Here is a 27,492-nt window from a genome sequence, read left to right on the forward strand (position 1 = left end):
AAGGGAATCGCATGGGCGATTTTGGAGTTGATCTCCGTTTGAACGCTCACTTACGCGCCATATATGTAATATAAGCAGAAGCCTGTGCTTTATACAGCGGCGGCGTAAAGAAATGCATATACTATTGTTCAGGGTGTGTAACTGAACGAAATATTCTACATATATAACAAAGCAGAAGCCTTGGCATCGTTCGACGCGACGGCGTAAGTAAAGACATTGCAGAAAGCAGGAGCCTTGGCATCGTTCGACGCGACGGCGTAAGTAAATGCATAATCGGAAGTGCAGTAATCGGAAGTACAGAAAGCAGGGAGCCTTGGCATCATACGACGCGACGGCAAAGGTAAATTACATGGCCTGTGCGATATAAGACGCGTCGGCAGTATCAGCAGATATACACCTAGATCTGTATCCAACGATAGTTACGAGGCGAGCGAGTGAACACCGAAGTGTCCTAGAGGGCTCAACCAAGAACTAGGGTGAGATACTATTTTGAAGAACGCATATACTGCGTATTCGAACATATATATCCGATGATAGTTACGAGGCGAGCGCGTGAACACCGAAGTGTCCTAGAGGGCTCAACCAAGAACTAAAGCAAGATACTACTTCAGAAAGTATATTCTATATACAAACAGTCAAATACTTGAGAGAGATGGATCAACGAAGCGAACTTACTTCAAATCGTGGAAGAAACGGCTCCGGGTTGCTTCTTTGGCTTCGAGCCTTCCTTCGAGAGGTCAGACTAAGTCAGATGAAGCTGACTTAGTTGAGAAAGAGGTAGAGCAGGTCAAGCTACTCAACCTAAGTGGTTTGAACCTAACAGGGTTCAATCCAAGTCAACTGGGTTCAGCAGGTTCGAACTCAGCTCAAGTAGGCTAAGTCTGGGTTCAGAAATCCAAACCGGAATCTGGACCAAAAAGGACTTTGACTTTGACTTTAAACCCAACTAGGTTCAAGTCAAGTCAACTGGGTTTGGACCAGGTCAAGTGGGTTCAGACCCAGGTCAGGTGGGTTAGGACCAGGTCAGGCAGGCTCAGGCTAAGTCAGACAGGCTCAGACCAGGTCAGGTGGGCTCAGGTGGGCTAGGCTAGGTAGGGGAGGTTTAGGAGAGAGAGAGAAGGCAAGAGAGAGAGGGGGTCGATTTTTATGAGAAGAGAGAGAGTGGGGAGGGCTATTTATAGCCCAAGCCCACCTCCTCTTGGGTTTTTCCATGCCCAAACTACCCCCTTGGCTTCTTTTTAATTCCAAGAGGTTCCTTGGTGTGGGGCCCACTTGGATATTCCATGGGATATTTTTGTGGGTCCCACCAGATATTTTCTGAGGAATATTTCTGTGGGTCCCACCAATATTTCCGTGGGTCCCACAAGAATTTCGGGTTTCCGGCGATTTTTTTCCGAAAAATTCTGAGTACGCCATTTTCTTCGTATTGACGTAACTAAGAAAGTTGGCTCGTACGAATCTATTGATTTCGTTTCGCATTCTGAGAAGAAATGCTATTTTTACCGGTAAATGCCTCATGAATTTTATTCAGATATTTTCTGAAAAATTGCGGGTCTTACATTCCTCATCTTCTTTCTTCTCTTCCCCCTCTTTTGCCTAACTTCTCATTTCTACGTGTATAATACCTCCAAATGTAGATCCATGCATGCATACATGGTAAACCAAGATGAAGGATTTAGAGCAGGGAATGAAGAGCCGACAACTTCTGTATGATGCCAGCCCATTATGAAACGAGTTGCAAGCATAAGATGTTATCTGCTTGGATCCTTTGCATTTGGTAGCCCTTGATTTTAGAAGATTTTAGAGGGATTGGACTTGTATTTTGGTGTATCAATGAGAGAGTAATGAAATTCAATTATTTTTCTGTTACCTACCGTGATTTCATTTTTCTGAGGAACATTCCTGTGTGAGGCCAGTTAGGATGTTCCTAACATCGAATAGTGTGGTGCAATGTCTAAAAGCTGTGCAAACTTATTTGATAAGTGTTTCCAACAGGAATGAGAGATTTCATGAAGTTTATGGTGTTCTTAACTGGCAAATGGCAGCAGGTAACTTTCTTGACCTGAAAAAAATGAGAGCTGGTAAAAAGAGTGAAGAGGAGGATGTGGGGAGGAAAAAATCAGTGGTGAAAAGTAAGTGAGGGCATTCTCTAGTATGTTCATGGCTGAGATAAGCAATGAAGTGGTGGAGTGAAGGTTTAATGCTTCTTGTACAGGTGTTATGTTGTTTTTTGAGAAGATCTAAGGTGCTAGTAAGGGTGTCAAGTGAAGGTTTAAGGATTCTATTGAAGGTGTCATGATTTTTGGAGTGGCTTCAAAGGAGGTAAAATGGCCACTACCAATCCTTCCATAATGGATTTGAGTGCCTTGGTTAAAGAGGAACCTAGTATTGTGGAACATAATATTATGGAGAGGATTAGAAAGTGCATGCAGAGGAGGAGTTAGTTTTTAAGGAAGTGAGAGAGAGTGGTTATGTGAAGATGGAAATGACAAAGTTGAAATGAACTCCTGGAAGTATACCACTAGGAGCTACAGTATCTGCAATATTGTTCAAGAAGAAAGGGGAGGGTTCAGAAGGAAAGCCTTTACAAAAGACTTCAACAGTTGGATTACCATTTTCCCTACATATTGTATAATTCATTATTTGAAAGGGTTTTTAGTCGTGGAATGGAGGGGTGTAACCCATTGACATTCACCTCAAACAAAATCACAAACTTCGCCAAGGAGATGGATACCTACTTGAAGATGCAAGAAGATATCAAAGCCTTATGGGCAAACTCATCTATCTCAGTATTAGTGGAACAGATATTAGATACGCGGTTGGTATATTGAGTCAATACATGCGCGCTCCCACACACCTTCACATGCAAGTTGAGTCAAGGGTTCTAAGGTATTTGAAGAATCAAGGTAAAGTTATCTTATATACAAACAATTTTTTTAACAATATAAATTGCACTCTTGTTATCACAACATAGCTTGTTGGGCCCTTCTACATTGATTCCCATGTCTTCCAATAGCTGATGAATCCATACAATTTCAATGGTAGTAGTTGTCATAGCTCGATATTCAGCTTCAATAGAGGATAGAGATACTTTTTACTGCTTCTTGCATTTCCATGAGATCAGTGAGTCTCCTAAAAATACACAAAAACCAGTAGTGGAGTGACTGTTATTTGGGTCACCTCCCCAGTTAGAGTCAGTATAAGCAATTAATTTCAATTCAGAAGAAGAGGATAAGAATATTCCCTTATTTAGTGTACCTTTTATGTATCTGATGATCCGCAAAATGGCACTCATCTGAACCGATGTTGGTACATGTTGAAATTGGCTTGCAATATAAACTGCATGAGAAACATCTGGTCTAGTAATACTCAGATACATCAATGATCCTACAAGTTGCCTGTAGGGAGTGGGTGTAAAATTGTCTATGAAGAGACAATACGCATACAAGCATAAATACTTTGTAAAAGAAGTGTACGAAAACTCTCTTACAACACTTGAACAAAATACGCAAAAAGCGTAAAAGTAACAAACATGCAATAATGCATGTATTTGATAAAAAGAACAAATGCTTGAGACTCTCAAGCTTAAGCATTACAAAGGGGGAACACCCCTATTTATACAAGTGCCAAAAGGTGCAAAGGGGGGGCTCCCAAAGGAGTCGTTGGGGAGCCCCCAATGACTCTATTGGGGGACCCCCAATGCACTTTAAATAAAATAAAAAATAAAAAGAAAAAAAAGTAAAAAAAAAAATTACAAAAAATAAATAAGAAAATTACAACATATTCCAAATGGAATATGCGCAAGATAGGAAATTACAAGAATACCCTTTTCGGGTAAGAAAATAAAAAAAGGTATATAAATATATATATTTATATATATAGAGATATATGTACATATAATATATTATATGTAAATGTATCTCTATGTATATAAATATATATATTTATATTTACAATAATGACTTTAGGAGATACATTTTAACTGTGGGATCCGAGAGAAGAATGACATCATCAATTTTCATTTTGACTCCTACTATAGTAGTAGTTTCACAAACTTTATCATCAGTAATACTTGACCTGTCAAGAATCTCAGAGGCAAGCTTAGTTTGAGATAAAAAAGTACCCTCTATGAGAGTATGTCACTTCAATCCCCAGATAGTATGTTAGAAATCCCAAATCAGACATTTCAAATCTATCCTTTAAAAATGATTTTATGCTTTTAACTCATTTAGTATCACTTCTACTTATTAGCATATCATCCACATACAAAAGCAGAATAACTATCCCTGCATTAGTTTTTCTAACAAACAGAGCAGTGTCAGTGAAACAGGATGAGAAACCATTTTCTATCATTACATAATTAAATCTATCATACCAAGCCTTGGGGGCTTGTTTTAAACCATAAAGTGCTTTTCGAAGATGAAATACTTTTCCTTTGGGAGTCTTCATTTCGAATAGAGCATCCATATATATTTCTTCATTTAGATCACCATTTAAAAAAACATTTTTAACATCCATTTGATAGATATTCCATTTATTAATTAAGGTAACAATGATGAAGCATCTGAAGCCACATGGGCAAATGTTTCTTCATAGTCAATCTCATATTCTTGACTATATCCCTTCGCAACTAGTCGAGCTTTATATCTCTCAAGAGATCCGTCGCTCTTAGTTTTTACCTTAAATACTCATCTACATCTGATTGCTTTCTTACCCTTGAGAAGATTTTAAAATTCCCAGGTTTTTGCCCTGTTAAGAGTTGTAAGCTCACATTCTATCGCTTTTAACCATTCATTATTCTTTTTGGCTTCTTTGAAATTTATGGGTTCTACATAGGAGTGAATAGCACTAAGACAAACTCTATGTTTAGGTGTAAAAGAATCATATGAGATAAACCTAGAAGGCACATTTCTATTTCTCTCAGTTCTTCGTAGGTTTTCTTCATTTGTCGAAGTAGAGCCACTAGGTTCACTGTATTTTTCAATTGCACTTCTAAAAGTGTTTATGTCTCTATGAGTATATGTTATAGGATCTCTTGATGCTCCTTCATCACTATGTTGATAGGTAGATGGATGGAAGGAAATATTTTCATCATCTTCATTATCATTATCATCATTATGAGTGAGTTCATCATCACTATAATTATTTTTCGCTAACAGCTCAAATAAAAAAGAATAATCCATATTTTCTTTATAAGATTCACTTTTCTCAAAACCATTAACATTTTCTAGAAAACTCACATTTCTGGAAACATATAACTTATCATTCTTAACATCATAACATCGAAACCCTTTTTCGGTTTTGGAATATCCAAGAAAAGCACATGCAATGGCTTTTGGTAAGACCTTGTCATTCTTGTCAATAAGAATAAAGCATTTGCAACCGAAAATTCTCAACCGACTATAGTCAGGTTCTTTAGTATACAACATTTTTAAATGTGAGATTTTGTTCAAATTTTTATATGGTAGTCGATTTATAAGATAGACAAATGTTAAGGCAGCTTCGGCCCAAAAACCTTTTGGGATGTTTTGAGAAATAAGGAGGGTTCAAGTTGTCTCTATTATATGTCTATGCTTTTTTTCGGCTAATTCATTTTGCTGAGAAGATTTTGGACAAGATCTTTGATGAAGAATGCCATGACTTTCAAGATAGATTTGGAATTCACTTGAAAGGTATTCTCCCCCAGAGTCAGTTTTGAAAATTTTTAGGTTTCCATTAAATTGATTTTTAGTTATCATATGATAGTTTTTGAAAGTCGAAAAGACTTCATATTTGTGCTTAAAAAAAAATATCCAACAATATCTTGTGTAGTCGTCAACAAAAATTACATAATACGCAAAACCCTCTTTTGATAAAACCAGTGTCAGACCTCCTACATCCGAATGGACAATTTTAAAAGGTCTTGTTGTAAACATAGATCTTTAACAAAAAAGCATCTTTTTCATTTTTCCAAAAATACAATCATTACAAGTAAAATCACTTTTACATAAACTTTTAACTATGTCACAGGGATTCGGCTAGAGGGTGCTGCACCCACGTCGATGTGACTTGATGCGGGTATGGGTGTGGCACCGGGTGTGGTCAACCTGATTTTGGGTGCATTGACCACACCCAAGGTCATTTCGGTCCATTTTTTTTTGGATTTTTTTTAAAAAAAAAATTTGCCCTATGAAAGGGGCTACAGAATTTAAAAAAAAATTATTTCCCTTAGTGTCGGTCTAGTCGATGATGTCCAGGTACAAAAGCAAGAGCTTCTGCACTGTGTGATCCTTCGATGATATGACGTACAGGACGATCGTGATGAAGAGTTGGGGTAGGGTCTCACCGTTAAGCAAAAGCATGAACAAATTCTTCAGGGCGTTGATTTTCACAAAGGCATCGTTGCCCTCGAGGGCGGTTTTGATCACGTTCGTGAGGGCGAGAGTGCCCTTGTCGAAGTGGACGAGAAGGCAGCACAATTTCTCCATCTTTTCCTGTAAAACCCTAACCCCAATTGTCGAAATCCTACTGGAAAGGTCGCAGATCTGATACAAAAACCCTAATTTTTTGAACCACCACCACAACTACAGATCGACGGGAAGGAAACAAAGAAAATTGTAGATCGGGAAGTTACCTTTACGATCATCAAATTTTTGGGACTCTCCCAGAGATTTCGGAGAACTCCGCCGAAAATTGTAGGAGAGATCTGAAGCGAAGGGCGCACAGGGAATGAAGAGTGAAGGAGAGAGTGGGGAATGAAATGGAAAAAATGACCAAAGGGGAAGGTTTTGTTTTGTCCTTTTACTGCAAAATCCTCTGTCACTCTCCATCTCATAAAATATTTTCGTTTAACCCCTTCCCTCAACTGACGCGTGATTACTAATGAACCAGGTGGGATCTGACCTGATCTTGACCCGTACCTATATGATAAGATTCAGGTTTGTTAATAAATAAATAGGTCCAAATCAGAATTTAGATCAGATCATATTAGATCCTATTAATTTATGGAGCCAATTTTGATATACTAAATTTCATACCAAACTCATGTCCGATCCGAGTTTCAATTGAAATCTATGATTTTTAATGTAAACCCATAGAGTTTTACACTGCCAAGACAGTGACCCTAAGTACGATAGGCAAAGCCAGCGCGACTAGACTTTGATCTTAAGATGTTTTTTCCTATAGGGGCCCAGTATGGTTTTTCCTATAGTATGCCCAATCAGACCTTGATACCATGACCTTAAAGTTGAATTTGGATTTAGACCCATTGGGGAGTAGTGAATGTTGAGGCCAAGTTGAGGATTTAGACCCCCCTGGACCCCCGTCTGCTAATCGCGCAGTGGGACCCGTGCTGGGGGAACCCTCGGACCCCCCTTATATATATATATATATATATATATATATATATATATATATATATATATATATATATATATATATATTACATTTTTGCCCCCTACCACACCCCCGCACCCAGGTTTTTTGGAAGTGTTGAATCCCCGCACTCGCACCCGCACCCATGTGACATAGGCTTTTAATAAGTAAGAAATTTTTACAACATTTGGATGACCAAGTCTCTTGTGTCATACATTAATATCATTTTGTTGGACAACATTACAAAAAGGGTTCTTTGAAATTTGAAGGGAATCAATATAATATAGATCTCCCTTCCTAGAGCCTTCCCTAATCAACCTCCCAAACCGATGATCCTGTATCCAACATTTGTTAGATAAAAATTTTATATCACACCCATGATCCGAGAGTTGAGAAACCGAAAACAAGTTTAAGTTTAATTTTGGTATAAATCTAATTTTTTGGATAAAGAACCCTTGTTTGTCAAAATTTTTAATTCCTTTTACTTAAAGAGATGTTCCATCCGCGGTTGAAACAAAGGAGGTGAGAGATTGTTTGAGTATTCGGAAAAGGTACTAATATTTGGGGACATATGAAATGAAGCACCCGAATCTAAAAGACAAGCGGTCTTACCGAGAGGTGAAGAGGTTGACAAGGCGGCTCCGGAAATAGCCCCTTTGAGAAGGGGTTAAAGTGCATCCACAATTTGTTGTAACCAGAGAGCTCCATTTGAAGATGAAGAGCACTCGCCCTTTTGAGGTTGGGATGTGGTAGCCATAGCTAGCAACTTCTTCCACTTTGGACAAAAGACTTTGCAAAAGTGGCACACAAGCTTGCTATAATCTCTCTTTCCGTCTTGATTACTTATACCTTGACTTTGATTCTTGAAGTGGGGAGGCTTGTAGGTTCTTAAGTTGTTCTTCGGTCTTGAGACGGCATTAATACCTTCACTTTCTTCATGGTTGGAAGGTGTTGCTAGAACACTTGGGTTATTTTTTCTTATGCCCATAAGAGTCTTTTCCCCCACTTAGTTTTATAATTACATCTTCAAGAGAGGGGAGAAGAGAAAGAGGATAGAAGAGAGGATCGAATTTGTTTGAATTCGGGCCTAAGCTCATTTAAAAAATTAAAAAAATGATCATTTTCTAATTGTTTATGCCTAAGTTCAATAGTCTCTCCACTCCATTTGGGCTCAAGCATAGCAAGCTCATCCCAAATAGACGATAATTCTGTGAAATACTCTCTAATAGTCATTTCGTTTTGTTGAAGGGTCAAAGCCATTTTTTAAAGATAATACTTGTGGGACAAATCCCTTGAAGTGTTCATCTTTTCAAGGTATTCCCACTCTTGAGAGACTTTCTTGAACTTGATGATGTTGGCATTAATCCTTATCTCAACGGATGAGAAAATTCATGATAGGATTTTGAAATTCCGCATCTCTCATTCTTCATGTCTCTTACTATAGTATTCAAGAGCCTTGGCGCTTTCTTCTCCTTCAAGGATCTTTATTTCTCCTTGTACCATCAATGTGATTTTAGGCCCCGGTTTTGGAATCAAGCCATGGACATAGCCCCAAAACCCTTTTCTTTTAATACAGGTCTCCATGTTTCCGTCCCAAACGTGATAATTGGAGCCATTAAGTTTAAAACCAAGAGAGAAACGAGAATCTTTTTTACCTATTAGAGAGGAGAAATGAGAGAAAGAGATACGTACCACAAAAGAATTTTAGATCTTTCTTGGTAAAAAAGGCTTCTAAAATATTGGATGAAGAGAAGAGTTCACGTCAATCACCAAAATTTTGAGGGCACATTTTTCGAAGCACAAAAAAAAAAAGAACCACATGATCTTCTTTCGTCAACCTTGCTCTGATACCAAGTGAAAGTATTCACCCTTCTTTTGATAGAAGAACCTTGTGTTTGCTCTCCACTCTTCAACCAAAAAATTATGAATGTTGTACCCTTTTGATGTCTTCGAGGATTCTTTGTTCCTCAATCAACTTGATTAGGTCATTCTTCTTAAGGACCCCTACCGAGTCCATACTGGCGCTTTCATAGTTTGTATTACAACAGTTCTTAATATTTTAAAACCCACCTGCTGGTCCTTTAAACGGATAACTCCAAATTTTAGAAACCAGCTCAGCGAAACTCTCATCCCTCCACCAAGATCTAAATGGGAATTTTCTGGAAATCTTGATACCCAAATTCCATTGCAAAATAATCGTCCAATGGTCAGATAGGTCTCTCAAACAAGTCCATCCATTGAGATGTGGCGGTTGTCCAAAAAACTTATGTTTAACTAGAAACTTGTTCAGTCTCTTTTGCGAGGAGTTTGACCTATTACTAAACCAAGTGAATCTTCACTGCCCATTGGAACGTCCAATGCCCCTAGTCTCCGACAAACTCTTAAGATAGACATGTTTTTGTCAACGTGAATGTTATTATTAAAGTCTTTCAACCACATAGTGGCACTAAAATCCCTAATAATGCACCAAGAACGAGTTGTCAAGCATCTGATGTTATTCATCTCGACCCAAAACACTTTTTTCTTTGAGCTGGAGATCATCCCATAGACACAAAGAATTATCCCTGAAGTTGTTCTCATAGACAATTGATGGTAAGAACTTCCCATGTACATACAACACCCTTCCAAGATTGTTTCCATAAAAGTAAGATTCCACCTGATTTGTTTCATGCAAGCTTGTACACAAACTCGCAAATTGCAATCTCTCTAGAGCTTACCAACACAATTTCCATACTATGCAGCTTCATTTCTACAATTTCCATTAGGTCTAAATGGTTCTTAAGTCAACCGCTTAGAAATCCTTGGTTTGGTCCACAAAGACCAACATTCCAACAACTGAGTGATGTACATAAAAGCTTTAGTTTGACCTCCCACTTTGGGGCACCTACATCCAAAAAGGATCACACAGGAACAATATCTATAGCTTGTAGTTTTCTGATGAACTTGGGTTTCCTTAAAAATGGGGAAGTAATTATCTATTGCAGTTGAAACTTCTAATCTTCCTGCTTTGTTGAGTCCACCATGGATCCTCTAGACAAATCCCCAAAGCTTGAATGCTTCCATATGAAAAACAATGGATCAGGGCTCTCCCTTGCTACACCCGCTCAATTGTGCATTTGGCCAATCCGGACCTCATTTGAGGAGGCTTTGAACCAAATAAGTCTCTTGAAAAATCCAACTCAAACGATGAAGGGGGCAGCAATTCATAGCAGGAGACTGGGATGTTTACGTCAGTGATACAGGAAAACAATGAAACCACTTTTTCCACCCCAAGTATCACACATCATCCTATGCTCCTTGACACACTCATTGCTCATAGCTTCTAACACCAGCCACCAATCATTCTCAGCAACACCCCTTTCGGCTACACACCTAAAAGACCCAAGTCTAAGAGGGGATTTTGACCTTGCATATTCTCCGAGCAAAACCTTTCTAGGTGATGAAGCATGCAGCAACACATATAGGGAGGACTATGGTATCAATGTCGACGCCTGAGTGAAGAACGTTGAGTCCACCAGCATCTCAGGTACCACACATCGCATCGTGCTCCCAAATGCGCTCATCACCTGCTGCCTCAATCACCATCCACCCCAGCAGTAAAAGCTCTAGACCCTTGCCCCTAAAAAGATAATGCCTAAACAACGGTCCTAGGGTGTGGATATAGTGATGTAAACCAATCCAAAACTCGAACCAAAAGAAAAAGCCTTTAGTGAAGCTCCTGGCCCAGCACTAGTGATTGAACGTCCACCAGCTTTTTGACTCATGTATTTGGTGGGAGCCATCAACTTCTCAAAGGGACAATACATGATTGAATCAATGTGTACTCAACTGCCAAAAGTGCCATGCCTGATTGCATCGGCGACCGTGTTCTTGCCAGCAGCTTCCCCTCTACTTGTTTTCCCATTTTCCTAATCCTAGCTTATCCTGAAAATTCAAGCAAAACACCACCTATCCCATGCCACCACTATCTCCTTGGAATTGATACATACCCAAATGGACCAATAAAGAGTCCAAATTGAAACTACTTACAAAGGGAGCTTACCAGACTAAGTTTTTGCAATCAAGGTACCATCTTGTCCCTTTTTCCCAAGCACAAACTTCTTTGTTGATGTCTATTCTGGCATCCCACCAGGTTAAGGTCATTCTTTTGTAACTAGGAGTCTGTGATAAAGACAACTCTCTATATGCTCAAAATTCGGCATCAAACACCTCATACACCACTAGTCTCCTCTGTGAATCGAGAGGTCTCTAATATTGCTCAATCATCTTATCTTTTTTTTTGCCCTTTAATTCCACCTTACACTACCCATCTTCAATGAAAATGCAAGTCACTCTCACAAGGTAAAAATGGTGGTGGCAACGAATACTTGTTTGCAATCAACACCTAAATGTTCAAGCTTAGGACAAATCATCTAATGTAAGGAAACCCCTGTCCATGCAAGACGAGGGTTTCTGATAGCTCCATAAAGAAATCAATATTTTCAAAGAGTAATGAGATACTAGTTTATGACATTTTTTGCAAAAGTGCATAGCTCCCCATCTCACCATGGAGACACCCTAGTTCATTAAGGGAAAAAATTGTTCACTTCCCTAGCTTATGTATGATTGATACCCCAAAAGCATTGACTATTCCATCTGATTCTATAAGAGGCACCTAATCTCTATCTGAGCCTTCCCACTTTACAACTCCCCTCTATATATTCTCTTAAGGCTCTTCCCATTCCTCTCTTGCTGATCCTAGGCCCTCCTCCGCCACATCCTTCTTTTGAACACCAAAAATATCACTCTTCTCAAAAGAGTTGCGCCAAAGGTTAGTGGTCAAAAGCACTAGTTGGAGCCTAGGCAGAAGACCTCTAAAAGGACTAGTCAGGGCTAATCGGCCTAGGCCAGACCAAAAAAATAAACATCAAGAAAAGCAAAAATATTACAATAAATAGCAAAATTGAGTAACAAACATATGATTGTAACTATTAATGAAGTGTGTAATTCAATGCAGCATATCACAAAATTCATAAAGTTGCATAACATTGAACATAAAGTATTATATATATATATATATATATATATATATATATATATATATATATATATATATATAACATTGTCCATATATATAACGGAAGAAAAGATTACATATGTGTGTGTATGAAAAATGCAGGCATACATGTAAAGAACAAAAATAAAGAAGAAGGAAAAAAGAAAAAAAGGGGAAAAAGGAAGAAAAAGAAAAGGAGGAAGAAGAAAAGGAAAAAAAATAACAACCATGTCCGTACAACCTATGAACTGCTACCTACGCGGTCTAGGTGGATCCTAGGTGGGAAAACAGGGCCCTACTGCCTAGACCCATAAGCCTAGGTGGTGGCCTTGCGCCTAGGCGGCATCGCTTTTAACAACTAAGGCCAGAAGTAAATGTTCAAACATCACACAAAGTCTAGCTACAAGTAAAGACAAGCCTCTTAACTCTATTCATAGAATCTTAAACAAAATGAAAGCATACAAGAAAAGGAAACACAAACCTCTGTCTTTCATAACCATTTATGCTTCCAACATGCTTGGATTTTTCCTCTTTGGATTTTCCTAAAGATTCCCAAGAAACAAGGGAGTATTTATTGTTGCATGCATCACTTACCATAAAATATACAATAGATAATTCCTTGTTTCATGAAATAAAAACTGCAGCTCAAAAGATTTAAGAAAAATCACTATGGTTAACATAGTTTTTGCCTCACCATTGAGTTCCTTACAAGTATGATTATTTGCTTCAATGTTCTTTCGATCATTATCTAGATAAATAACAAAATAAGAGAACTTACTACAAGAAATAACAAAGAACGTTAAACTGCAAACAGGTAAATTGGACATGTAGAATATGAACCAGAATTATCATTTTGTTGGCGCTGCCTGAGGGGATTCCGGTGCATTGCAAGTTCAACTCTAACTTTTCTTCCACCTAACATGGTGCCATTCTTCATTTGCAAGGCGCCAGCAGCATCCTCCGCCACTGCACTGAAGCATTAAAAAAAACATGTAATATGTCAAACTAAACTATAAAGTAAAGAATTAAATGGTAATAATGAATACAGAAAGAGCTATCAGATTTAACTACAGTAATAACTGAAATGAAACAAGTATACAACTGCAAAAAACAATAGGAAACAACAAGTATGACATTGCATAAATTTCTAACTATCCTCAAGTTCTACATGTCTTGACAGCTGAAGCTTGAGAATACAGTCACAGAACTTAATTCATGACACTATAGTGAATAGAGCATAAATATATGCTGAGTTATATACAAGGTTTAGCGAGAAGATGGATCAATGGAAGAATATTTACTAGCTACAGATTTTAGAAAAAGGGCTTCACCATGATGAAAAAAAATCCAAGGGGTATCGGGTCCCTTCAGTTAAAATTTAAAAAAAAAAATTAGTCGACTAAAACTTTATCGGTCGACTAAGAATGTGCGACTCAAAAAAAAAAATTTAAAAACATCAGTCGACTAGAAATATATCGGTCGACTGGTATGGTGCGATTCATTCTAAAATTTTAAAGCATCAGTCGACTAAAATTTTATCGGTCGACTAATATAGTGCGATTTTGAGATTTTGTTCAAAAATCAGCATTTTTATAAATTCAAAAATGAGCAAATGCCTAGTTCTCTCCTAATTCTCATAAAATTTTCATTTTTAAGTGGTTTAGTGAAGATATCGGCATGTTGTTCTTTAGTGGAAATAAAATTTAATGAAATATCTCCTTTTAACACATGATCTCTTAAGAAATGATGTCTAACTTCAATATGCTTAGTTCTTGAGTGCTGAACAGGATTTTTCAAAAGATTTATAGCACTAGTGTTATCACAATAAATAGTTGTTGTGTAGTAATTCAAACCAAAATCTTTTAAGGTCTGTTTCATCCATAGTACTTGTGAACACGCTAAACTAGCCGTTATATATTCTGCTTCAGTTGTTGAGAGTGACACTGAATTTTGCTTTTTACTAAATGAAGAGACTAAGGAATTTCCTAAGAAATGACAAGTTCAACTAGTACTCTTGCAATCAGATTTACTTCCTGCAAAATCTGCATCACTATATAAAAATAAATCAAAGGAAGATGATTTTGGGTAAAACAAACCGAAATCTGAAGTATCTTTCAAATAACGAAGAATTTGTTTTACTGTAGTTAAATGAGACTCCTTTGGATTAGCTTGAAATCTTGCACACATACAAACACTTAACATTATGTTAGGTCAACTAGCAGTTAAGTATAATAGAGATCCGATCATACCTCTATAGAGCTTAGTATCTACACTTTTACCATTTTCATCTTTATCAAGAGAAGTAGTTGTACTCATAGGATTCCTTCTTGATTTCGATGAGTCCATCCCAAATCTCTTGAGAAGTTCTTTTGTATACTTAGCCTGATTGATGAAGATTCCTTCTTCAGTTTGCTTTATTTGAAGTCAAAGGAAGTAGTTTAATTCGCCCATCAAGCTCATTTCAAACTCTTCATGCATAGCTTTAGCAAATTCTTTACAAAGAGAATCATTAGTAGAACCAAATATTATGTCATCAACATAAATTTGCATAATAAGAATATCTAAATTAAGATTTTTAATAAATAAAGTGGAGTTTACCCGACCAATGGAAAAACCAGATTGTTCTAGAAAATTCCGTAGTCTTTCATACCACGCTCTTGGTGCTTGTTTAAGTCCATACAAAGCTCTTTTTAATTTATAGACTTTTTCTGGATATTTCTTATTTTCAAAGCCTGGAGGTTGCTTTACATAAACTTCTTCATTGATGTGTCCATTTAAGAATGCACTCTTAACATCAATTTGATATAACTTGAAGTTCATGTAACTAGCAAAAGCAAGCATCATTCGAATTGACTCCAATCGAGCCACTGGTGCATAGGTTTCATCAAAATCTATGCCTTCTTCTGGATTATAGCCTTGTGCTACTAGCCTTGCTTTGTTACGAATGACTTCACCATTTTCGTCCAGCTTATTTCGGAAGTCCCATCTTGTTCCAATTACAGGATGATCCTTTGGTCTATCAACTAGATCCCAAACATCATTCCTAGTAAATTGGTTAAGTTCTTCAGACATGGTCAAAAACCAAAATTCATCATCACAAGCTTCATTGATATTCTTTGGTTCTATTTTAGATATGAAAGCAACATTTGTAATATATTTTTCTAATTGCCTTGTAGTTTGGACACCACTCTTTATTTCTCCAATAACTTGTTCATGTGAATGATTAGGAATTTCTTTCCAAACAGGTTGAAGAGGAACATTTTCTTGAGAAGTATTCTCTATCAAGGGTTCTTCTTGAAGTATTACTTCTTCTCCTTCGCTTAGAGGTGTAACCTGCTCACAATTCTCATCAAATGCAACATGTAAAGATTCTTCAATGCAAGATGTTCTTTTATTAAAAATACGATAAGCTTTACTTCTAGAAGAATATCCAAAAAATATTGATTCATCTGATTTAAAATCAAACTTATCAAGATTATCTTTAGTATTTAACAAGAAACATTTACTACCAAAATTTTGGAAATATGAGATCTTTGGTATACGATCATAATACAATTCAAAACATGTTTTATGTAAAATTGGTCGAATAAGAACACGGTTTAAAGCATAACATGTTGTATTTATAGCTTCAGCCCAAAAGTATTTTGGTAAATTTTTATCTTGAAGCATGGTTCTAGCACATTCTTGCAAAGTTCTATTCTTTCTTTCAACAACTCCATTTTGTGGAGCCGCTCTAGGAAAAGCAAAGTTGTGAGATATACCATGTAAATCACAATACTTTAAAAAAGATTCATTTTCAAATTCACCACCATGATCACTACGAATTTTAATTATAGATGTAGATTTTTCATTTGTAATTCTTCTACAAAGTTTAGAAAAAATTGAAAAAGCATCATTTTTGCTTTTTAGAAAAATCACCCATGTAAACCGAGAATAATCATCTACTATAACAAAAGCATACTTGCTACCATTCAAACTTTGAATTCTAGATGGTCCAAATAGATCTAAATGTAAAAGTTCAAGAGGACGTTTTGTTGAAACTATATCTTTTGCTTTAAAAGAACTCTTGATTTGTTTAACCCTTTGGCAAGCATCACATAAGTGATCTTTCTTATATGGTATTCTAGGTAGGCCTCTTACAAGATCATTCTTGGATAACTTGGAAATAATTTTAAAGTTAACATGTTCAAGTCTCTTATGCCATAACCATTGAATTTTATTTGAAACAATAAGACATTTTTCATTGAAAGTGGGTAACTTATCTAGATAAAGTTCATACACATTGTTCCTTCTTTTACCTTTAAAAACGATCTTTTTAGATTGAAAATCAGAAATTAAGCATAAATCATTTTCAAAAGAAACATGAAAACCTTTATCACATAATTGACTAATAGATAATAAATTATGCATTAAACCATCTACTAAAAGAACATTTTCTATCAAGGGAAATTTTGAATTTGTATATTACCAATACCGATTACTTTTCCCTTGCTATTGTCACCAAAGGTGACAGTTCCTCCATCCTTATTTTAGAGGGTGGAAAATAACTCCAGCCTTCCAGTCATATGTTTGGAACAACCGTTGTCCAATATCCATTTGCTCCTTATTTTGTGTACCTACAACAAAATTAGAAGACAAAGCATTTGACCCCTTTCTATTTTCAGGTCCATGAGAGTTAGTCTTAGGAACCCATATTCATTTGGATTTTGGTTTCCTTTGATAATAAATATTCTTTCTATAAAAAGATTTAGCATTTCTAGAATAATCATGTCTAAGCTTATAAGCATTATAAGTTTCATGATTAGATGCATTTCTATTAGAACTGAAAAATTTAGTTCTAAGAATAAATGGTTGAGAATATTGTCTTTGATTCTTCACAACATAGTTTGGTCCATTTTGAGTATCAAAGAAGCTATATCCCAATCCGCTTTTATTAACCGAGCATCTTTGAGAACCAAGAAATCTTTCTAGATTCTCTTGACCATTTGTGAATTCGGTCACTATAGAAAGAAGATTATTTGATTTTTCTTTTATACTAGTTACTTCTTTTTGTAAGAGATTGGTTCTAACTCCAATTTCTTTTATCTCAAATGTTTGGCAAGAGTTTTCCTTCTTGAGATCTTCTATCTCTTGAAGTAATGCTTTGTTTTGAGAGTCAAGAGTTGAATTTTCAGTTTTTAACTCTTTATTTTTAGAACTTAGACTCTTAAATTTAGCATATAAATCATTAAATGCTTCTAATAACTCATCATACTCAAATTGACTTACCGAATCTTCTTGTGCTACAAAGCACATGTTGGCGACTTCTTCATTTGATTCTTCATCGGAAGAGGAGTCACTATCATCCCAACATGCTTGAAATGCCTTTTTCTTCTTGAATTGGTCCTTGGGCTTGATTTTGAGAAGATGACAATCTTTCTTGATATGTCCTGCCTTTTTGCAGTTAAAGCACTTGACTTCATTGAGATTGGAAGAATCCGCTTTCTTTACCTTTCTTTGAAATCTTTCCTTTTTGATGAATCTTCTGAATTGCCTTGTGATGAGGGCAATATCTTCATCTTCATCTTCTTCTGAATTTTCAGAGTCAGAAGTAGCCTTAAAAGCAAGAGATTTCTTCTTGAGTTTTTCTTCTTGTCTGTCTTGAAGTTGGACTTCATATGCCATTAGGTTACCAACCAAATCTTCAACAGTGAGAGTGTTTAAATCATTTGCCTCTTCAATAGCAGTGGTTTTTCTCTCTCATTCAGGAGATAAACACCTTAGGATTTTTCTGACTAAATTCACTTGTGAATATTCTTTTCCAAGGGATTTCAGAGTGTTCGTTATATCGGTCATTCTTGTTACCATGTCCGATATAGATTCATTTTGCTTCATTTTAAACAATTCAAATTTATGAACTAAAGAAGCAATTTTAGATTCCTTTACCTTTGACGTACCTTCGTGAGTCACAAGAAGAGTATGTCAAATTTCATTTGTTGTAGAGCATTGAGAGATACGATTGAACTCTACCTTGTCAATGGCACACTATAATGCATTCATTGCCTTGGCATTAAGTGAAGCAGTCTTCTTTTCTTCATCGGTCCATTGACTGAAATCAGTTGATGGCATTTGGTACTTTTCTGAAACAACTCTCCAAATTTCGAGATCCATGGATTGCAAGAATATTGTCATTCTCACTTTCCAGTATCCATAGTTTGTTCCGTCGAAGAGAGGAGGACGAACAGAGGAGCATCCTTCTTTGTGCTGAGATGTTGTAGTTGTCATGCTAGATGATGATCAAATCAAAATAATAGCAAACCTGCTCTGATACCAAATGAAAGTGCAGTAGGATCGAGGTAATGAGCACTAGAGGGGGGGTGAATAATGCTTTTAAAAATAGTCTGCGGAATATTTAAGGATTTTGCAATTTGAAAAGCAATCACACATAGAAACACAAGAATTTATCCTGGTTCGGTCTTTCCCGACCTACATCCAGTCCCCAAGCAAAACCCGCTTGAGATTTCCACTATCAACCTTGTGTAACTACAAGATCATACACAGACCAAATCCAGTCCCACTTCCAGTAACACACCTACTGAAAGCAAACAACTCCTTTAAACCAAGGAATCCTTCCTTTTACAGAAAATTGAAATAAGTAACAACTTACAATACAACCTATGAGCCCTTCTTTTGAATGCAAATGAGATGCAATTGGCTTTTGAGGTTGTTGAAATACTCTACTCACGAATTCACTATCTCTCAAAAGAATTTGAGTGAAAAACTGAAGTGAAAATATCAAGTGAGTGAGAAAATAAATACTTGATTGAATAGGAGTGAAAAGCAAGAAGTAATTCAATTGGATTTGATATTTTTGAGTGTAGAATGCACTCATATTTATAGTTGAAAGTTTTCATACATTGAGGGTATGAAAGGGTGTCAAAACAGTCCATTTTGAATGATCAATACGTTTGAAAAATGAAAAGACACGCCTTTTTGAAGTTTCAGGAAAAACGACAAAATTAGTCAACTGATATTAGTAGTTAGTCGACTAATAGTTAGTTATTAGTAGACTGACAGTTATCGTCGGTCGACTGATCTGTTAATCGAGCCGTTTGAAAATCTGAACTTTTGAAACTTAGTCGACTAGAGATAAAATTAGTCGACTGATAATATCATCAGTAGACTGAAAAACCTTTCAATCGACTGCTGCTAAAATCTTTTGAAAAACATACATTCTGTTCGGTCGACTGATAAAATCATTAGTCGACTGCTGCTGAATTTCCAGAAAACACATGTTCTGTTCAGTCGACTGGTAAAGTCATTAGTCGACTGCTGCTAAATTTCCAGAAAACACACATTCTGTCTAATCGACTGATAAAACCTTCAGTCGACTAATTTTGACAAAAATGACTTTTTAGAAAATATGGCGCGAAAGGATTAGTCGACTGGTGAGTCTATTGGTCGACTAATAAACACGAAAATTTAAGAAAAGAGTTTTCTAAAAAGATTTTCATGAGGGGTTCTTTTAGAAAAGTTTTTCTAAAGACTTTTTAGGTGAAATGCAATCGAAATATGCACTCTAAGTAAGGCTCTTACAAGAATCTAAGACTTTTAATGAATTTAACATTTTCACACTAGTCTTCAAAGATTCTTCATCGAATTCTTCAATGATTGTCATCTTTCTTCATCGCCTTAGCTGAAATGCAGTTGATTTACTTGTTCATCATCAAAACCTTGTACTTGAAGTATCATGTATGGCTTCATTGTCGTAACAAAAGGGGATTCTGCCCCTTTTATCAGAAAAAAAATGTGTCTTTTATCGGAAAAACGTGGAAGACGTCGGTCGAGGGGCGGCGAACCAGGGGTTCTATAAATCGATTATTCTTACAAATCTTGTATGAACACCTAATTCGACCTGTGGGATCCACTGTATTGACACTTATAGTTGTAAATTCAATAAAACTTTCAGCACCATCCATATATTCATGTGATAACTCATTGTCAATTACCCTACGGTACATCCATTCACGGTTTGTAGTCATTTTATCGTATGATGTTACGAAAAGTATCCTAACCAGTTAAAAGAGAACCATCAAAATGCTATGACGAAAAAAATATCAAATTTATCATGCAATATATGATGTCATACAATCACAAGAATTATGATGCATGAATTGATAACTTAATATTTTCATGTGCAAAACTATCCATAACACGATGCATTAATTTGAAGCATACTATCATTATACAATTTCACATGGAAGTCATAATTAAATTAAAATTAACTACATGCAAGCATGGATATAATCACATCAAATATTGCAATACATGAAAATCATTCATATAAAAAAAATGTCAAACATGTACCTGCAACAAATACACTTCAATATCTCGCTAACGACTACCATGTCTAGCATGGAATCTGTACTCCAAAACAAAGAACACTTATATTATTGTACATTAAAATCATGCTCAGCATGATCTCCAAACTTCAACAAAGCAGTCCTAGATATCAACAACTAAGTGAGTGTATGAACAGTAAAGTGTTGCATCCAATAAATTAAATAACATGTGAAGCGCTTGCATTACTTACTTACCATGGGTATTTACCCGATTTGCATTGTTTTTGTCAATTACTTACCACGGATGGCGGAGCACAAGCTGCATACGTTGAGAAATTTGCAAGAGATGTTGTGTTAAAATGAAATCACACTGTGCTAAAATGAAGACACTACAGAGGCAGTGATCGTCTTCCGAAGCGGCAGGCACAGGGTAATGACGTGGTTTAGGAATCTGACAAGCGTCGGGTTTCTGAACCACGACCTGTCGCCCCCTGGCGAAAAAAAAAGAGAAGTCGGAGGGGAGACCACCTGCCGCAAAAAAAAAGAGGCAGGGTCGCACCCCTCCCCCCTACTAGAGGATCACAGGGGCGACCCTCTGCCCGAATAAAAAAATGAGGCAGGGGGCGACCTCCTGACGGAGAAAACAAACGAGGCAGGGGTTGCCCCACTGCCGAAAAATAAAGAGGCACGGGGGCGACCCCTTGCCCGAATAAAAAAATGAGGCAAGGGGCGACCCCATGCCTGAAAAAAAAAAGAGGCAGGGGACGCCCCCCAGCCGAAAAAAAAGGGGCAGGGAGTGACCCCCTGCCGAAAAAAAAAAAAAACATGCAGGGGGTCGCCCCACATGCCAGAAAAAAAGGGGCAGGGGTCGACCCCCTTTCGAAAAAAAAATAAAAGTGAAAAAAAGGGGAAGGGGGGGCGACCCCTAGCCAGAATAAAACAACGAGGCATGGGGGTCGCCCCCTGCCAGAAAACAGAAAACGCGGCACGGGGTCGCCCCCTTGCCTCGGTTATTTTTTTTGGCAGGGGGTCGCCCCCTGTCGAAAAACAAAAAATGCGGCAGGGGGGCAACCCCCTTGCTGGAAAACAAAAAAATGTGGCAGGGGGTCGCCCCTTGTCGGAAAACACAACATGCGGGAGGGGGTCGGCCCCCCTGCCGGAAAATACTAATGAGGCAGGGGGGCCGACCCCCTGCCAGAAAAAAAATGTGACAGGGGGGTCGCCCCCTTGTCCGAAAACGCAACACGCGGTAGGGGGTCGGCCCCCTTGTCGGAAAACACAACACGCGGCAGGGGGTTGGCCCCCCTCCCCGAAAATACTATCGAGGCCGGGGGGCCGAACCCCTGTAGGAAAAACAAAAAGGGGCATCCGCCCCTTTTATCAGAAAAAAATGTGTCTTTTATCGGAAAAACCTGGGAGACGCCGGACGGGGGGCGGCGAACCGGGGGCAACGGGCAGGGCGGCAGGCCGGAGAGCGATGGGCGGCGGGCGGTGGGGGCCGGGGAGATGCCGACGGGCGAGATATGGGGCGGCAGGAGGGAGAGGGCGGCCGACGGGAACAACGGAACAGAAAAGAGAAAGAGGGCTCGAATTAGGGATTTACGCGACATTTTGCGATGGATGTCACGACGGCCTAAATCCGTCACAAAGCCATCGTAAATTAATATAACTATGTAGCGACAAAACTATTCTGTCGCGAGATAGCGACGACACACTTTCTTTTGCCAAATTTGACGCTAAAATACGCGGTTATTACGATCAAACATTTCGTCGCAAAGTCGTCGCTAATTTGCGATGGATTGAGCGACGGAAGCTATTCCGTTGATATTTTCGTAAATATTATGGTTCTTAGCGACGGATTTGTTTCTCTCGTTAATCCCTTGCAAATTAGCGATGAAATTTTTTCGTCGCTAATCCCCTATTTTCTTGTAGTGTCCGCTCAAACTTGATTTTCTTATGTAAGAGTTTTGTCATCAGTAAAGCAATCCTAGAAAAATTATGGATGAATCATCAACAATAACCCGTTGATGATTCATTTTTTTCTAGGGATTTGATCGCATTAGCACAAGGTAAAATTGCTAGATATTATCTTTTTGATGAAATACTATGAAAAGAAAGCCTATTGCCAATTCCAATTTTTTTAGAAATACGAGAACATGTAAGTTTCAATTTTCGAGAAGGTTTCACAAGGTGGAGTGATGAATTCATTTTGTCATCCAAGGATATATATTATTTTGTTCCCTTTAAGTTTATGAAATTAGTTAAATACAAAATATTTATTGATGAATGTTTTTGTCGGCACTATAGTAATCCACTTGGCAGGGTGCAGGCTATGAGGGTGAAGCCTTTTTTATCCCTGATGCAGCGCGTCTGAGTGAGCTTGAATAAAACAACATGAACCATCGAACCCGAATGCTAAGGCCAAGCTCCCACCAAGATTAAGAAGTCCGGAGTTTTATTTTTAGCGTGTCTTCAAACACATTTTGCTTGAGATGGAATTTTTAGCATAGTGAGATTTTTTAAATCCTTGTATTTTTTCTTGTTTAGGTTTCGATGGCCCGTTAGGATCCATTTGGGCCATCGGAGGGTGTATGCGGGATTAGGGTAGTACCTTTTTATTTATTTTTGTCAGTTTGGCTATTGTGGATCCACCCTGCTGGATTCGAAATCCAAAACCCGCCCAAAAACATAGGGAGTGGTTTTTTGAAATCTTGAAACCCTCTTTGAGAAATCGAGTGAAGGAGATAGCTCACCCCTTTCAGCCCACTAATCACTTGCCAAAAGAACACAACAAGATAAACAAAGAAACGAATTAAACCATATAGAGAAATTAAAAGAATCTGAATGCTGATTCGTAGGGAAGATTTTTTTTCAAAGAACACAAACCAAAATCGAATTATTTAGGAAATAATGATTGATTTCATGCTCAATCAGTGGTTTATGAAGAAAACCTTGAGAAGCAATTTCAGTCGATTCTTTCATGATTTTCTTACATTTTCTGGGAAAACATAAACATATTTTCATTGAATGGTGAGAAATCGCGATCTTATTTGGGTAAAAAAAAAGTCGTCGCTTATTTGGGTATACAAGTATGGATATGGCATTGGTGTGACAATTAGAAATGGAGATGTTATGCATTTGCATTGCTAGCTAAACGGCCCAAATTAATCACATGGACACGATCTCAATTACACTGTTTTGAATCATAACATGCTTGTTGATATATATATATTTTAAGCTTGTTATTTCTTGATTCTGTCTCCATTAACATTGAACTTCCGTTATTACTTTGTTCAACAACCACTCTTAGTAATCACTTCTTTAAATTAGAAAATATGTGTAAATACGCTAAGCTGACTAGGGGGGTAACTGGATAGTTTAGATTAAGGTCTTATCGGACTCAATTCTGAATCGGGTCTAAAAGTAGGACCCAAATCTAATTCGGGTTTGGGTATGACTAAAAAATTGTGGACAAGTATGGGTTAAATGGGTTCAGGTATCTAGTGGGTCCGTTATAGTTTGGTCGGCTCTTTAATTCACCCATTTTGATTTGGGTCAGGTTCAGGTCTTGGTATGGCTGAAAATAAAAATAGACCCATATGTGTTAACGGCTTCGGGTATCATCGGTTTGTGTCTTCACAGGATCAGGTATGATCGGTTTGGGTATTAAAAAGTTCAGGTTTCAGCTCGGGTCTTGATATTTTAGATACAAATAACTGTCAATAAAAGAAATTATAATGGATACATGCTTGATTATTTGGTGATTGCCCAAACCCAATTCATTTAAATAGTCGACAAAATTTTCACGTAAAGAAGAAAAAGGCCCTCACATATATTTGGCCCAAATTAACTGGTTGTAGACGTACACAAAAACAGGGCGAACCCATGCAAAAATGGGTCTTTCGGGTCGGTCCGAACTGAACCACATGGTAACCCTTGCCTTAGTCTTGCTCATTTGCCGAACAGCTGTTACTTCCAACCGCATGTAACCCTTAACAAGACATGCGCTCCAATGCTACTAATAGACTGAAGAAACAGCTGTTACTTCCAACCATGAAAACCCCATCTTAGATTACGTGAATAGATGGATAGCTGGTGTGCCAGCCCAACATTAATGGATGTTCAGTTACAATTTCCCTCTTAATTAACAACCTTCTCTGCTTATAAATATTCCACAATTTAGCATCACTAACCTGGTTCATACACTCAATACTACCAACATGGCAATTGCACCACCATCTCACCACCTATCGTCCTTCTTCCTCATTGTGCTTACCGCTCATCTTCTCCTATCATACTCAACCACCACCTTTGCCGCCGCTGACATGACGACGTCGACGGCCGCCCTGGACATTCATGTAGAGTTGATTCATGTCGATGCACACCGCAGTTTTACCCACTTGAAGCGATTACACAGAGCAGCTAGCCGAGAGAAACATCGGCTTCGGAAGCTGCATCAGAAAATCCGGCATGGTAAACATCAGGCACAAGGTGATGATGATGTCGAAGTTTCGGTAGAGGCCGGAGTCGGTGAGTACTTAATGAATCTAGCTATTGGAACACCCCCACGCTCCTTCTCCGCCATGGTTGATACTGGTAGTCCTCTTGTATGGACACAATGCGATCCATGCATCAATTGCTCCAACAGAGAACCAATATTTAGCCCGTCAAATTCCTCCTCCTTTTCGAGGATGCTACACTCCGATCCTCTCTGTGCCTCCCTAACTTCGCGTGTAACTACATTGGATAATTCTACTGGTGGATGCAACTACAGGCTTGATTATGAGACTCCAGCTACTTCCCAAGGATACCTTGCCTTAGAGACGTTCACCTTGGGCTCGGGGAATCGAACCGTATCGTTTAAGAATATTGGGTTCGGCTGCGGCAATCACAACCAAGGTTTCGATGAGGGTGCTGGCATAGTTGGGCTAGATCGGAGCCCGATGTCACTCGTCTCTCAACTAGGGTCGTTAATCGATAACCGATTCTCCTATTGCTTCACTTTGTTTAATGACTCTGTTTACAAATCGAGTTGACTCGTGTTGGGCCACAGTGCTGCCTTGATCAGCTCAAACGCCTCGACAACGACGCCGCTGGTAGTTAACCCGCTCTTCAAGGATTCTTATTTAGTGAACTTGGAGGATATCAGTGTTGGAGGGAAGCGTCTCCTGATACCCAGTGGTTATTTCCGGGGCGAGTCTTATGGAGTAGCAGTAGGTGGTACCATCATCGACTCAGGCTCAGCACTTACCAATATAGTACCACCCGCTTACATGTAAGAAACCGTCTCACTTTAATTTCTTGCTCTAATTTGGGGCAATGGGGTACCTAAACCAATGTTCATTGAACAAAACTTGCAACTGATGCGTACTTAATATGGTGTTTCACTTGTGATAGGCGAGTGAGGGATGCACTCGTGAAGGCTATCGGTTTACCGGTTGTTGATTCCTCAAAGGCGGGGCTTGATCTCTACTACCAATCATTGCCAGAATCAGCGTCCATCCCTAATGTTACCTTTCATTTTGAGGGTGGTGATCTCGATGTTTCCAGAAGCCAATATTTCGTTCGCGATCCAGATACAGACTTGACTTGCTCAGTGTTGATGCCATCAACGGTGCCCATAGTTTCAATAATTGGAGGCGTCATGCTGGCCAACTTCCACGTCCTTTATGACCTTGGCAACAACCTCATCACTTTCACACCTGCAGAATGTGGTAAACTGTGAACCGCACTTTCTATAACCCTCTTCTGTTTCCTTGGAAGCTCCATGAATGGGACTTTTATTTTTTTGAAAGAGTGAAAGTATTTTTATTCGCTAGTTTTGTAGCAGGGTGATACCTCATCATCATTCCTGCAGACCTCTTGTACTGATTTTACAGATCAAGTGAATTTTATCCTTCTTTAAAAAACAAAAATAAAGAGTGGAAGTTGTTCATTCAATTGGAGTTTCAGCAAGCAAGCACATGTATTTGTACTAATCCCAATATTTTCCTTTTGGCATTTAATAACATCTCTCTCTCTCTCTCAACAGTTGAACACACTTATGATTTGCATCCGAGCAAGACTAAATGAGGTGCATTTGAAGGAAGCATAGAGTTTGAGTCTCTATCAATGCCAAATTTATGTTCAAAATCATGCACAAAAGAACTACAGAGTTCTCACCGATGATTCATACAAGAACTAAATCCAAGATAATTCTTTATTAAGACATCTTAATACATGTCATATGTTGGGTCCAAAGATTTGATGAAGAAAGAAAAGCACAAACATGACTGACTTAACTACAAGGGCCATATGTCACAAAAAAGGATTCATCTCTATTAATAAGACATTTACACGTAATGGTTATACAATAGCCGAGTGCATTTGTTGTGCCTTACCATTGATGAATTACATGTGCCAAAGTGATGCCAACCTATTCTCGAGATTACCAAAACAACATTCGAACTGTCACTCCCAGCATATATATATATATACGAAAACTCATAATGTCAACTGGGTAGATCATCGAACGATGATTGAATGCGCCTTGCGCATCGATTTTGTGCAAAAAAAGAGCATTAGTAGTGGTCACGACCACCGCTAATGCTCTTGGAGGAAAATTGACTTTTAGCGGCAGTCATGACCACCGCTAAAAGTCCTTTTTACGTTAAAATAGAAGCATAGTTTCTGATCTATGCGTGATCAGCTGTAGATAATCATCCGATTATGTCGGGCAATTTATGTGTTTTGAGGATCTGGGTTACTATATATATTGCAATTTTGCAAATTTTTTGTTTCTTG

At 38.0% G+C, this 27,492-nt stretch overlaps 1 protein-coding gene across 1 annotated transcript; it reads left to right on the forward strand.

The window, feature by feature from the left end:
• Window positions 1-24,929: 24,929 nt before the first annotated feature.
• On the forward strand, window positions 24,930-26,434 carry LOC149822583 (aspartic proteinase nepenthesin-1-like). The gene is made up of 3 exons (XM_089980310.1): window positions 24,930-25,654; window positions 25,763-25,984; window positions 26,107-26,434. Exons 1-3 carry the CDS (start codon window positions 24,930-24,932, stop codon window positions 26,432-26,434), a joined length of 1,275 nt encoding a protein of 424 aa, XP_089836436.1.
• The last annotated feature ends 1,058 nt before the right edge of the window (window positions 26,435-27,492 follow it).

This window comes from Nuphar pumila, chromosome 11 (genome assembly GCF_984573655.1).
Source record: "Nuphar pumila chromosome 11, dmNupPumi1.hap1.1, whole genome shotgun sequence".
Taxonomy (NCBI): domain Eukaryota; kingdom Viridiplantae; phylum Streptophyta; class Magnoliopsida; order Nymphaeales; family Nymphaeaceae; genus Nuphar; species Nuphar pumila.

What these genes read in the sequence shown, in the direction of transcription:
- LOC149822583 (XM_089980310.1), top strand. Translation starts at nt 24,930, where the DNA reads ATGGCAATTGCACCACCATCTCACCACCTATCGTCCTTCTTCCTCATT. An exon ending in GGGCTAGATCGGAGCCCGAT is followed by an intron (nt 25,655 to 25,762) that starts GTCACTCGTCTC and finishes GTTGGGCCACAG; the next exon opens with TGCTGCCTTGATCAGCTCAA. An exon ending in ATAGTACCACCCGCTTACAT is followed by an intron (nt 25,985 to 26,106) that starts GTAAGAAACCGT and finishes CACTTGTGATAG; the next exon opens with GCGAGTGAGGGATGCACTCG.